The sequence below is a fragment of the Pseudomassariella vexata genome, assembly GCF_002105095.1.
Source record: "Pseudomassariella vexata strain CBS 129021 chromosome Unknown BCR38scaffold_11, whole genome shotgun sequence".
Classification (NCBI taxonomy): domain Eukaryota; kingdom Fungi; phylum Ascomycota; class Sordariomycetes; order Amphisphaeriales; family Pseudomassariaceae; genus Pseudomassariella; species Pseudomassariella vexata.
This window is the reverse complement of record NW_024467966.1, coordinates 1,920,617-1,934,235: the sequence shown is the minus strand read 5'-3', so window position 1 is coordinate 1,934,235 and position 13,619 is coordinate 1,920,617. Positions and strand designations below refer to the sequence as shown.

The following is a 13,619-nucleotide window of genomic DNA, read 5'->3' as shown; positions in this document are numbered from 1 at the left end:
CGCAAGCCCGGAGACAGCCTGCTTTAGGTTCTCCCCGGCCCCGATACAGAGTCAGTATCACGTCGACTATAGAGCACCAACCCATCACCATAGTCGGCCCCCTACTGTGCCCTGTCGTGCGTCTCGGCAGGCCCGACCGTTACGGCGGAGATTGTGGTCCACGGAATTTGTCTTTCCGTCGCCGCAAAACTGGACCCGCCCTTCGACAACTATGGCAAACAGACATGCCTGGTGCAAATCGATTCAATTTGGACGTTTCTTACACAAAGTCACCACGTTATTGGGCCGGCGTGATCTGTATTACCTTGAACAACTTATGAAGTTATCTTGATGCGACAGGTCTATTTACGGGTGGCCTGCATACTGTGATGGCTTGGTGTTCCCGATGACAACAAAACCTATATTGCCTTGCAGGTAAATAGAAAGTAATAGGATGGACAAATCCAATATGTACGAGAAGGGTAGAAAGGTAGTAGGCCTTGTCTGGATCCTTCAAAACCATCACCTTTTAGAAGAGGAAGATTTCCAGCCAGCCTTCTTCAACGTAGCTTGTTGTACCATTTAGGATTTAACAAGTTCAGCATACTTCCGCGGACTTTGCATCTTGCAAGAATTAGTCTTGGCAAACCCTTCCATTTTCTTTCACGGCTTGGAATATTACTCTTTCAGCGAAGTGTCAACGTGTCATTCCCGACGCACGCGGATGTCTTATCACTAGCCGTCAAGACCTGCTCGCATTGGTGATTTCGTCTGGCCCAAGCTGCATGATCCCGGGTTTCTACAATTTGTCATTATAGACAGCAACAAATTTCTCAGGGAGCAGGAAAAATTCAACTTCCATGCCTGGATTTCACTGATAAAAGACTGCATTGCACAAGACCTTGGTGATACAGTGTACGGACTGCTTGGTATCTCCCCCCTGGAAAGTACATCTTTCTCCGCGATTGGCGCTACAAGACTAGTATAGCCCTATTGCAAGCCCAACCACACCTAGTGTTCTTTTACGCACCGAAGGAGAAGCTGTCTGGCCAGGGCGACTCCTTATTATCAGATCAAACGACATATCGTGGACTTGCGCAATGAATAGGTTGCTCTAAACGATCCAGATGACCTGGAAGATATCGGGGAAGGCGCTGCAATGTTTGCTGAACGTCAACCCTCAATTACCCGATATACTCGATGCCTAGATTGAGTTGGTACGATTCAACCTTCTGGACTCAATGGTCTAAACTTACAATAATGAGCTTTTCCGTGCCAAGTGAGGGCCTCCTAGGAACGGGACCGCCGACTACAGCTGTCAGCAAAAACGTATGCTTGCTCCACGGCTATACCATGCCTGTTGTGCTTAGAAGGGCAGGCGGCAACTGGCTGCATGTGAGCATGTGTGATGTTGTCGGGATTCCAGATAGCGAAGGTGCTGCAATGTTGGAAAGTGGCGAGCCGGAGACTCAGGGTTTCTCTATTGTTTGAATGGAACGGAGGTAGTTCTGGCCGTTGCTATGTTGACGTGCTACGTGCACAGATCTGAGAGATCCTCAAAGCGATGGTCAAGTTCAAATAAGAGGCATTAGGCTGGCCAATCTCTGCTCGAATCAGAATCCTACGGAAAGGGCTTAAACCGGCTTTACAAGCCTCTAGTAGCCAGTGATATACAATCTACAGACTGGATTTAGGCATGGGATTTGTGTGAAAAGCGTTCTGGATTTTGCTATGCGCGAGAACTAATACCAATCTTGTGGTGTAGCATAGGCATTCCTCCTGGGGGTAAATCAAAATGGGCTTGCTAATATCAATATCCCCGCACCGGGCACCTCCCCGTCGTGCAATTGTCCCCAAAGTTGGACTCGTTTCATAACATATCAAAAGAATCGCTTTCTCTTATTTTCCAACCGCAAGAAAAAAGTAACAAAGAAAACGAATCCTTGCAGACAGCCCAAGGCATCCTCTGTCATCGGTCCAGAGGAGCCCCTCGTCCTGATTCATGTGCTGCTCCAAGGTTCAATTCGTTCCGACGTAATTTTAGGGACGTTCACCATGCCGATGCGAATACCCTCCCTTAAGCTTCTAATAGGCTGGGTATTGTTATACACGGTGCTCATCGTCTACGGTTACGCGCGCTTCTATCGCGACCCAGGGAGCATTTTCTACGACCCCGACAGGGCTTTCGTGCGGCAATACACCGACTTCCGGCTGAGGCAGGTAGCAGCGTTCATCAGCGCGTATGACAAAGACGCGCTGCGACCTGTGACGAAGGCTGGTGCAAGCCCGAAGATATGTGTCCATGTTACTACCGTTAAGCGAGATGGCCAGCAGTACATTGATGTAAGACACCTGCAAGTTCTGACCCCGCATCGCTTATCTCACCATCTGACCTCGATGACTAGGAGACCATTGCAAGTGTGCTCGAGGGGCTCACGAGCGAGGAACGCGAAGACATCTATGTTTCTGTCTTTTTCGCCAACACAGACCCAACCATACACCCCTCGTACCACAACCCATGGCTACGGCACGTAGTTGATGAGGTGTATTCCGTGCCCCCAGACAACGGCGACCTTATTCACCGTTTGGAAGGCTACGAAGACAAGGGTGATTACTCGGCCAAAGGTGTGGTCGATTATGCATATGGTCTGCAACACTGCTACGACAAGGGTATGCCCTTCCTGCTCATGCTCGAGGGCGACGTGATTGCAGCCGACGGGTGGCTAGTCAAGACTTTGGAAGGCCTGGATCGCGTGCAGAAGATCTTGAGAAAATCCCCGAGCGATTGGATCTACCTCCGACTCTTCAACCAAGAGCGCTCCACTGGATGGGCCTCCCACAAGGTCGGTGCCAACAACGAACTCTGGATCAGCTTGGCCATCGCAGCCGCCCTCCTCTGTTTCGCCGCAGTGTTACGTCGATATGCGCGTTCATCCACAATCCTGACAGACAACGCGTCACTGGCTCTCATCTGCGCTCTCATTATCCCATCCCTCGTCGTCGGCTTCTTTCAAGCCGGGAAGGCGAACGTCCTCCCGCCCAGGCCAGGCGTCTTTGAGCAAAATTTCGGATGCTGCTCCCAGGCATTACTCTACCCCCGGCGACAGGTTCCACGCTTGACGCAATACCTTCAAAATACCGGAAAGGGGCAAGTAGACCTGATGGTGAACAGACATGCCGCAAGCGACCATCTATCCCGCTTTTCCTTGTATCCCGTGCAGTTCCAACATGTCGGCATCCAATCTTCAAGGAAGACGCTTGTAGATGAAGCTCGTTCTATATGGAGTATGGCTTTCGAAGATAAGAACCCAGTCGCGCTGGAACGGGATCATCAACGGCTTGTTGAGGCTATCTACCACAGCAAGCGTTGAGAAGGCTGCGAGGAAATGGTCCGTTATACCGTCACTTCGCTCCACCAGGCTGTTGTTGGACATAATAAATAAACTTAAGAAACTTCGGGCATTAACAGTACGTAGGCTGGAGAGTATCAGCATGTGAGGCGTGTGAGAGTGGAAAGTTGACTTGTAACTCTAGGACTGCGTAGGGTAGATGGAATTGCATTGATTCATGTCGGTTTATACGGTGTAGCGTCGAGGAAAAATGCACCGGTGCTTCGCTTCAGGGTGTCGCTATTGAGGATTGCGCATGAAACTAATCGCACGCACTGTTATGAGCCCCCTTTCCGAGCAATCAACTAATTGGTAATAAAGGCCCATGAGAGTGACAGTTCGGATGATGGGCCCGGATCTGATACTGTAACTCGATCACACGTGATTGTTCTCACAATTGCACTGCCTGTATTCATGATAGTACTTTTGTACGATTCAACTACTTGGCCTACCACCGTTTTGGCGCAGAAACGCCGCCGGACATGAATGTCCTGGTGGTGACATTTGCCCTTTCCCTCTCCTTTGCCAGTTTTGACAATCCTACTCTGTCCGTTACGGGCCTCGCATTTATGATGTCATCAAATTCGTCATCCTCTTCGTTGTCCGAATCAGGCTGGATGTCTTCGTCAATGCGATATCGAGGTTCTGGACGAGATACTATCTCGAGTTTCTTCTTATGGCCGTCATCCTCGGGATTGGCGAACGGTTTCGACGCAAGCACCCTGCGACGAATCTCCTCCATTTGCGCATCGTCGTCGCTATCGTCTGATATTGCAAAGGGGTCTCTGTTCTGGGTCTCTTCCTCTTTTTGCGTGCTTTCGCCGATCTTTGGCCATTGGGATGGCGGCTTCTTCCCCAGGTATATGCCGTTGGTGCTTTCATTGTCGTCATCCTTGTTCCCGTCCTCGCTGCCATCCTCTTCCTCGTCCTCGTCATCAGATGGCATGGTGACGCGGTGATTTGAATTTCCGCCCTTCCATAGATCGTCGCCGTCTCCCTCCTCTCTGCTCTCGTTGTACTCCTTCTCCAGCCTTTCCATCCATGCGGCCTCGGCCTTCTTGATCTCGGCTTCGTCGGCGCAGGCGGCGTACTTTTTCAACAGACTCGAGTTAATGTCAAGAAACGACTGTCCGTAGTTGAAAGGTGCCAATATTTCCTCTGCCCAGTCCAAGTGTCCACAAATGGCGAATGCAGCACCCAACGCTTCCACGCAGTTCAACCGCCAAGGTTTGCCGTAATTGACCGTGTTTGCGGCCACTAGGTACGGCAGCAACCTCTCGCATTTGCCGCCAACCTTGCTCCATTGGACCTCCTGCGTCCGCGCCCACGAGCACTCCACCACTGCGGCGCCGTATTGATCCATGAGGTCCTTGTCAGCTGGTGACAGTGTGTGTTTCCCGTTCGGGGTGATGATGACACCATTGTGTTTCTGTCCAACGTGCAGGTCGCGCATCATGCCCAGCTTGATCAGCTTCTTGCCGGAACATCGTTTCGGATCGCAGTGGTTCAGATCCCAGCAGGCGGCTTTGAAGGATGGGCGCCCATCGGTGGCATTTTCGGAGTCGTCTTGGCCGGGTCGAGGTCGAGGCGGGCCGTGGCTTTTACCACCTCTGAATTTGTCCTTCTTGTGGCGAACCATGGCAGAGTCAACCAAGGGGGAAGTGGTGGCAGGAAGATGTGGTTGATTATGGTGGGGTTAGATTAATTGGGCGAAACGACAACAGTTCCCCTCGCAGACAGATCCCTAGAAACAGATTGTGGGGAGGGAATAAACCAGGGACTGAAAGAGAACGGTATTCACTTCAAAGCCGCCACTCGACGTCTATCTTCACTTTTTCATCATGACTGGCGCGCTTTGAAAGCTGCAGTTGCAAGTGGGATGCACCGCGGGGCAAGATGCGCCGGAACCGGGACTATAATAGTCCGATTACACACAGATGATACAAGCATTGGCCGTGCTTGCCTTCGCACAGACCTGCTCAATCTCGCGAGAAGCCACTTGCACCACTCCACTCCGCCGTTGTGCAAGGAAGTGGGATGCCTGTGGATTAGCCAGATAATCCAAACCGCCTTGCACTTGACAATTCCAAGTTGGCCTCCCAGCCGATGATGGACTAAAGCCAAGACTTGTACATGGAAACAATTCCCTAACATCGCCGCTCTCGCATAGACGGTACGTAACACATTTGTTAGCCACCATGGAGGCAGCATCTGCCCGATATGCGGCCAGGGACCGCTGGAGTGAGATGGGCGGTTTCCAGACACCGTCACAACTGCAGCGCTTCATCCAGACGGCCTGCAGCCCCGAGAACTACGAGCCCAACCTCGCCCTCAACCTCGAGATTTCCGATCTGATCAACAGCAAGAAGGGCAGCGCGCCTCGAGAAGCCGCCGTCGCGATTGTCGGATATATTAACCACCGCAACACGAATGTCGCCCTACTCGCCCTTAACCTCCTCGACATCTGCGTCAAGAACTGCGGATACCCCTTCCACTTACAGATCAGCACCAAGGAGTTCCTCAACGAATTGGTCCGAAGATTCCCAGAACGACCGCCCATCCGCGCGACGAGAGTACAGACCAAAATCCTCGAGGCTATTGAAGAATGGAGAAGCACAATATGCGAGACAAGCAGGTACAAGGAGGACCTGGGCTTCATTCGCGACATGCACCGTCTGCTAAGCTACAAGGGTTACACATTTCCCGAGGTGCGACGCGACGATGCCGCCGTTCTCAACCCCAGCGACAACCTGAAATCGGCTGAAGAGATGGAGGAGGAAGAGCGGGAAGCACAATCAGCGAAACTACAAGAACTCATCCGTCGCGGTGCCCCTGAGGATTTGCAAGAGGCCAACCGTCTTATGAAGATCATGGCAGGTTATGACACGCGAAGTAAGACGGACTATCGCGCAAAGGCTGCCGAGGAGGTGGGCAAGATCCAGGCCAAGGCCCGTCTACTAGAAGAGAGGTTAGAGGGGTTTAAGCCAGGCGACAAAATGACCGAAGGAGATGTCTTCGAAGAGCTCGCCTCGGCTCTCTCCAGCGCCCAACCAAAAATCCAGAAGATGTGTGAGGAGGAATCGGACGATCACGAAGCTGTTGCAAAACTACTTGAGATCAACGACAGTATACATCGCACAGTAGAGCGGTGGAAGCTCCTCAAGAAGGGCGACATCGAGGGCGCGGCCAAGATCGCCAAGGGTGGTCACATACCACAGTCTTCAGCTCCCGGAAAGGCTAGTTCGGCTGCGGACGAGCTCTCTCTGATCGACTTTGATGCCGATGTAGGCGCAAACGGTAATGGTACAAGCAATGACGCCGGAAGCTCACAAGTTGGCGGAGTTGAGAATGACCTACTGGGACTTTCCCTAGGGGACAGTGACGGCAGTTTTGGTCAAGGAGGCGGTATTTCACTGGGATTCGGAGCAAATACTAGTATGATGACATGATCAACTGACGGCTATAATGGAGACTAACCACTTTGCAGATATACCCGGACCCGCTCTCCTATCCTCTATTACCCAAACATCCACCGCAACAGGCGCGGCTTCCTCTTCCACGCCGCCGCCACCATTCTCGTCGTTCTCTGGATTTAACTCTGCGCCTTCAACATCCCAAAACAGCACACCTCGACCTACATCACTTTCAGCCTTTCCTCAACCAGCCTCTAAACCTGCGACACCAGCCAACGACCCCTTTGCCGCTTTGGCGTCCCCGATGTTTGGTTCCAAGCCAACACCAAACCCGCCAGTTCCTGCTCCAGCTGCAGCCAACGATGATGACGAGTGGTCATTTTCGTCTGCACTACCCCCAGAACCCTCGCTTCCTAAGCAACATAACGCCAGGATCCAGGACGGTCAACTGCAGGTTGATCTTGCCGCTACGAGGTCTCCTCAAGCACCCGCTGCATTGGCCTTGTCCTTTGCGTTTTCAAACAATAGCCCCCAGCCCATTAGCGAGTTGCACTTTCAACTAGCGGTGACCAAGGCAAGCCACCCTATTCGTTTTCTCACTACATCGTCAGCACAGTCGTTGCGGTACCATCGCCATTACCCCTGCATCCAAGCCCCTTATATTTTCACGGGGTTATGTAACCCAATCCCCCAATCTCACTAACGCTTTGCAGGGTTATGAACTTCAACTTCAACCCCAAACTGGCCGCGATTTGCTGCCAAACGAGAAATATGGTGTGACGCAAGCGATTCAGGTGTGGCACTCCGGCGACAAGTCGAGGAAGGTGGAAAATGTTAAGTTGCGTTGGCGTATGAGCTATAAAATTGGAGGAATAGCTCAAACTGAGATGGGTGATGTAGCTGAATTTGGAGTTGCTTGATAGGAGTAGAAATAAGGGGTTGTCTAGAACTAGCACTGGAGTCCTTTGACAGTTTGGCCAAAGGCTCAGAGAGGCGCTGCTGCTTGAATCAATGAGGTGTTCAAGTGTTGAAATCGGCCTTATTCTTTTGAGTCGATGGGGATATTAGTGACGTGGTGCTTGGTCGCAAAAGACGAAAACTCAAGGTCTTTGAGTTAAATTATCTTATAGCAGATAGGAGTTCTCATAACATGAACCTCGGACTATCGTTTAGTTGCGGACTTGATTTGCGACGTCCACTTCACGGTTCCCACGACAGATGGCCAATGGTTGCCCGACTTTCCCACTACAAGCATCTCGCTCTAAACAGTGTCATGGCTTATAAAGTTGAAGTCCCTGTCCTTTTCGTCGGTGAGACTTCTCGCCCTGTTCGATAGAAGTCTTGCAAAAACTGGCGGCTGACTAGCAGACGTCTTGGCTACGTGATGAACGACCATGGATCCGGTAGCCTGTGCCAATATTTCCAGCATTCCACAGCTCTTAATCCGGCCCATCGAGGCATCCTATTTACATTGAGTTCTGTCATCGAAATCCCACTGACTCGCTCATGGTATTGCAGGTAGGTTGTTCTGTGAGCTTGTGGTGCTGTCATCGAGGAGTTATAATCTCGGCGATTGCGGGTTTCCCTCCATCTCGCCATAATCGCTAGTTCTATCCGCCGGCATGCACTGCAGTACCCAGCATCTAAAACAATGCATTTATTGCGGAGTTTGCACGGGTTCGGCGCTTCAGGAGAGGGCCTTGAAAACTATAGAGGAGAGGACTGCACAAGCATAATTTCTAATTTATGGTTGCGAGATATACGCTTCAGCCCGAGGCTGCACAATTGAGAACTTGGAGCTCACCTCCATCACAGCATATCTCAAGCGTTTGACCGAAGAGCTCCCGCAGCAGCAGTGACGACTTTATACCCGTGCAGGAACCAAGTTGAAATGGGAGAACTTCAAGAGGGTACTGAAGCCAGTGAGGAAGGACGCATAAATACAAAACCTACAGACTCGGGTCGATAGATTTCGCCAATAGATCAACTCACCACGCATTACCATTCTGAAGTAAGGCTCCGATATACTGCCGATTACATGTTGGGGCTTCATAACTGCCATTAGTACGTGAAGCGTAATCAGGACATCTTTTACGCAACTTGCCATTTAAGTATTTGTTGACTCGCCATAGGACTGTGAAAAAGGCACACAAGAATATATGCAGCTGGATTTTCAACAACTCTAGTTGCAACTTCTTCCAATAGCTTCAATCCAGGCAAGACATCTACTGGATTAAGGCAAAGCTGGCAGTGGGAAGTCCACTCTCATGAAGGATCTTCATTGCCAGCTGTTATATCTGGCTTACCGGGAAGCCGTTGCAAGTGTCAAAACAAGGGCTCTTACGTACTTTTCTGTTTCAAATCTTCGAGAAATCATCTGAGCTGGTTGAGATATCCGTCTAGAGGAATATCTCTTCAATGCGAACACTTCAATTGTTTAGGACAGCAATAACGTTTCAGAATCATCAAGTAGACTTTCGGACATCACTCTTGAAGAATTGTTGTTGTGTACCTTTATTGCCGGATTAGACGAATACCAGGGGGACTACACCGACTGGGTGTGGTTGCTAAGGGTATGACCGTCCTTGGAATGGGTTTCAGGTTCCCTACGACGAAAGTGACCAAAGGCTAAAGCTCGAGGATCTTACACGAGAAGATATACGAAACTAGGTGAGAGGGAATTGGGCAAGCAAAGGACATCTCGGACGGGATTCCAGGGCATCGCCGATGAAATGGTTGAAAGAGCGTAGGCGGGTTTTCTGTGGGTCTACTTGGTCGTCCAGCGCCTCACCAAGGGTATGATTAATGGGGACGATATCTTGAACATGGAGGAAACTCTACATTCCCTTTCGAGTTACCTCGAGGAGTCTATTGCTTGCTTTGACTATTCAGGCCCTATGTCAAATCCAAACTACAGCCAAAGAAGAAGGCGTTGAATAGAAACGTCGGTCAAACCCAACTGGACTATTCCTTACGGCGCTCTATAGTAATTAGAGATGTCGATCCTGGTAACATGGAACTAGAACAATGGATTTGCTGCCAAATACCAACAAAGATAAGCTTCACGTGAGGTGCTGACGGGAGCAGACAGATACACCGAGGGTTATTTGTTTTTCGACGGAGATGGGCTTTCGCTGCAGGCGACGGGCCGAGGCTTTTTTAGCAACGGCACTGCGCATGCAAAGGCGATTGCTAATTTTGAAGCTTGGAGGGAGTTGGCGCGGTTTAGCTGGAGCACGGATGGTATTGACGAGGTCGATTTACCCGCTGCAGACTGTGATACAAGTGCAACCCTGGTGACACCTCCAAGAGGTGTATATGTGTCGAGGCCGATTATTTGTCACACAAAAACCCGTCCGTTATGTCTGACAGGGCTGGGTTTGTGTGACCATGAATCTCCGTTGCAGCAGACCCAAAAGGTGCGAATAGACGATGCATACCAAGCACGCGAATGGTGGTCTAGAAGAAAAAGTGAAAGCATACCAAAATAAGTTGTGCCTTTGGGTGTTATAAAAGTGCACCAAGATCCAAAGTCTCTCACATGTAGAATGCTACAGAAGGATGGCTTCTCAAGCTTGGCATGGCTAGATACAAATAGCACCAGCTGCTTGTGGTTTTTATCGAGCAGTTTGAACTATGTCTGATAGGAACTAAACTCCTATAGGAAGCATTTACACAACATGCTTAAGGAGGTAAGGTTCTCTATGGTTGGATCAACTAGAACAACATCTTTCTGCTGATCCCATACAGGCATCATTTTATGAACTGCGGCCTCGGAGGTTTCGCCCTGGAGACTTCAAATCTACACCATGACATTCCTAGGACGACAAAGTTAACCATCAGATATCTCCCTTTGGTACCAGATCAATCATCCTTCAATACCCCAAGCCTTTCCTCGACATACAGTCTTTTCTGAAACAAACATCCCGGCTCAGAAGTTTTGTCACCTGCATATGCATCGATCTTTGATGCCAAACTTTCTGGCGAATGATTGCTTTCGAAGTTTCCAGGTTTGATGTTCGTCAGGCGAACATCGTATTTTCGCTTCCTTGCCGTCACACGGCTGCGTATACCCATGACCGGAAGGATGGATTTGAGACAAACAAAAACGGTCCATATTGGAGCCCGCGAGATCTTGCAACCCATTTGAACTCTCGAATATCTCGGACTATCTTTCCCAACAGCTGTGTCCTGTTCATGATTTACTGTCACCTGATTGTGTTGATTCATTCTTCAGCTGCGTCCCTGGCTTATCACGTCCACATTCACCTCTTATCGTTAGTCTTACAGAGTAGGATGACGATCCAGATCCATACTGACAGTCAGCGGGGGATGATTGCTGCCGCAGTCGGCCTTCGACTTTGGGCCAGGCGAGTGTCTCGGCCTTCGTTAGGTTGGACTGACTTCCTCCTTATTGGAGCAAATGTGAGTGCCCGTCTCCCGTCTAGTGGCCGATGCGCCATGGTTGAAACCAAGACTAGGTTGCTTTGGTAGGATTTTGGGGAATTAAAATAATAATATTAAATACGCCGTAGGTGTTAACCCTCGGTACCTCTACAAGTACTCCCTTAAGGGGCTATAGATGATATAGCGGGCCCTTAAGCCGCGTCGGGCGGTTATACAGGCAAACTTGTAGCCAAACGACTACTAAACCTCCTGTCCCTCCCTAAGTCTGTGCTACAACCCCTGCCTGAACTACCGATAAGTGTGGTAATGTGGCACTTAAATTCGTCCTCAGGGGTGGGATGCTGCTGATGTGCAGAAGATGCTCGACTATTTTTTGTCGCGACAAGTCGTAGTATCTGCTAAGTGGGGTTCTCGTCGAGCGTATACATCTCAACCATACGCTCAAGTGGATAAACCGTAACGTGGTCTAGACGCTCGCAAGAATCGCGGCGAGAGGGGGTCCGATAAGGGGTCGGATTAACGATTCGAATTCTGGACCGGCTGTCGAGTTATATTCCGCCGACGTAGTGCTTGACGGTCGACTGGCTAGGATGCTCGTAATCCTAAACTGCACCAATCTCCCTATTATCGCTAGGTAGGCGAAGTCAACAAGGTGGGCAGCGCGCCGTAAGGGTTGACTAAACCCCCTTATGTGTCACTGCGGGATTCGAACCCGCGACTCGTCACCGACCCAAGTGGGCGAGGCTCAAATCGGGACTTGTCTACCAGCGAAGTGACCAACTACACCAGCCGACAGGGGAATTATAATCGCCAGTAAGTTGCTCAAACTCTCCGTTTTTACCCGGGATTTGGTAGACCTTGGTTATGTACATGCTAAGATTTCGAAGTGGTCTCATGCGGTGTCCTTGGTCTGAACTTCAACAAGGATGAGATAGTAGATATATATGGACCAGAGATGTTGGCCTATGTGGGCAAAGTAAGAACCCCATGCCTTACACCTCATGTTCCACAACGGGATCATGTTTTACTCACATGAACTTCATTACAGCTATCATTTGCCTCAATTATGTTGTGGTACGGCTCGTGCTATTTGTGCAAGATATCTGTTCTCCTCTTGTACCGCGATATTTTCCCAACGCGCAACATGTTGGTTCTCACAAAGATCGTCTGTGTCTTGACTTTCGCCTGCGCAGTTGCGGTCCTTGTTGGGACCCCTCTTGTATTGAACCCAGTCAGTAAGCGATGGACACATGGAAAGCTTCCACCCGCGGAGATAACCAACGCAACGCGCATGGCAATATTTGGTGACGTAGCAACGCTGAGCACGGATATACTCATCTTCTCGCTCCCATTGAAGTCACTATTCAACCTCCGCGTCAAATGGCCAAAGAAGGTCGGCATAATATCGACCTTTACGCTCGGCTTCCTGTGAGTATCCCCTTAGCGGAGTCTATCATCTAAGCTAACTCGACACCTTGACAAGTGCCTGTATCATCGCTCTCGTACGCACCGGATTAGATTACACGCCCGACTCAAGTAAGGAATTCGAATGCGTTATGAACGGACTGGAGCCAAGTATCGCCATCATCGCGGTCTGCGTCCCTACCCTGCGCCCTCTGCTGTATCGCAAGAGATATACATACAAGGTGACGACAATCAAGGAGATATTCAGCACCAAACCGAGTACCTGTCGTACTCTCGTCAATCCCGAGAGCACTGTGGACAAGACCGAGGATGCCTCCACAACCAAGGTGGACGATGCTGTTCGGTGATGGCAGGGACAGGAATCGGGCGAAACAGTCCTCGATGGGATTGAAGGGTATAGTGGTGCATTCTTGGCTAACTTCTACCTCTACTGGTGGATGCGGAGAAAAGTTTAAGGGTTTCCTTTGTTCGCTGGGTACCTATTTGGATGGATAGTTCACTTCAACATGGATGGTGGGTGGTAAACTTTGGCTACATGTAATTATTGATCGTCAGTAGTTTGGAGATTTTGGGACTTCTTGGATTGAAATGAGTGTTTAGAGAAAACTTTGATTTTTGGGGGGTTGAAATCCGAGGGTATTGAAGCATAATGGGAAAACGAGCTCGGTTTCTACTGATGGAATAGGTGGTCTCAGAAAAGCAGGGTGAGTAAGGTTGTCGCCACTTCGACTGCCTTTCCAATGCAAGATTTTGATGCATTGTTCATTTGTTATGTATGCTTTGTGTTATTTCACCTCTACTCGGAAACATCAATGAACATTCGTTATTATATCGGGGTTTCACCGTAAGGAAGTTGGGTCGCAGACTTGACGACGAGATCACTACCTGCCTTCCAATTGTGATAGGGACCCGTCTATCCAAGAATGGTGATATGTTGGATTAGCATGCCTATGCTTAACAAGGGACTGCAGCAACACAGCCCTTGGGGCCATGTCAAGACGAGTTA

At 49.9% G+C, this 13,619-nt stretch overlaps 4 protein-coding genes across 4 annotated transcripts; 3 read left to right on the top strand and 1 right to left on the bottom strand.

Moving 5' to 3' along the window:
- Positions 1-2,040: 2,040 nt before the first annotated feature.
- BCR38DRAFT_349829 (uncharacterized protein) lies at positions 2,041-3,350 on the top strand (the record flags this gene model as incomplete). Its single annotated transcript, XM_040856518.1, has 2 exons — positions 2,041-2,322; positions 2,385-3,350. 2 exons carry the CDS (start codon positions 2,041-2,043, stop codon positions 3,348-3,350), a joined length of 1,248 nt encoding a protein of 415 aa, XP_040713234.1.
- A 466-nt stretch (positions 3,351-3,816) lies between these two features.
- BCR38DRAFT_349262 (uncharacterized protein) lies at positions 3,817-5,007 on the bottom strand (the record flags this gene model as incomplete). The annotated part of the gene is made up of 1 exon (XM_040856478.1): positions 3,817-5,007. One exon carries the CDS (start codon positions 5,005-5,007, stop codon positions 3,817-3,819), a length of 1,191 nt encoding a protein of 396 aa, XP_040713233.1.
- A 354-nt stretch (positions 5,008-5,361) lies between these two features.
- Positions 5,362-8,151, top strand: BCR38DRAFT_443187 (VHS domain-containing protein). Its single transcript, XM_040860861.1, has 3 exons — positions 5,362-6,803; positions 6,856-7,355; positions 7,495-8,151. The coding sequence occupies exons 1-3, from the start codon at positions 5,567-5,569 to the stop codon at positions 7,699-7,701; spliced, it is 1,944 nt and encodes a 647-aa protein (XP_040713232.1). The 5' UTR covers positions 5,362-5,566; the 3' UTR covers positions 7,702-8,151.
- A 3,914-nt stretch (positions 8,152-12,065) lies between these two features.
- BCR38DRAFT_526502 (uncharacterized protein) lies at positions 12,066-13,301 on the top strand. Its single transcript, XM_040865356.1, has 3 exons — positions 12,066-12,164; positions 12,237-12,616; positions 12,672-13,301. Exons 1-3 carry the CDS (start codon positions 12,144-12,146, stop codon positions 12,958-12,960), a joined length of 690 nt encoding a protein of 229 aa, XP_040713231.1. The 5' UTR covers positions 12,066-12,143; the 3' UTR covers positions 12,961-13,301.
- The last annotated feature ends 318 nt before the right edge of the window (positions 13,302-13,619 follow it).

Excerpts from the sequence above, each read along its gene's own strand:
- BCR38DRAFT_443187 (XM_040860861.1), top strand. The coding sequence starts at position 5,567 with ATGGAGGCAGCATCTGCCCGATATGCGGCCAGGGACCGCTGGAGTGAG. Across the intron at positions 6,804-6,855 it reads GGGATTCGGAGCAAATACTA|ATATACCCGGACCCGCTCTC; the intron begins GTATGATGACAT and ends ACCACTTTGCAG. Across the intron at positions 7,356-7,494 it reads TTCAACTAGCGGTGACCAAG|GGTTATGAACTTCAACTTCA; the intron begins GCAAGCCACCCT and ends AACGCTTTGCAG.
- BCR38DRAFT_526502 (XM_040865356.1), top strand. The coding sequence starts at position 12,144 with ATGTTGGCCTATGTGGGCAAA. Across the intron at positions 12,165-12,236 it reads TGTTGGCCTATGTGGGCAAA|CTATCATTTGCCTCAATTAT; the intron begins GTAAGAACCCCA and ends ACTTCATTACAG. Across the intron at positions 12,617-12,671 it reads ACCTTTACGCTCGGCTTCCT|TGCCTGTATCATCGCTCTCG; the intron begins GTGAGTATCCCC and ends CACCTTGACAAG.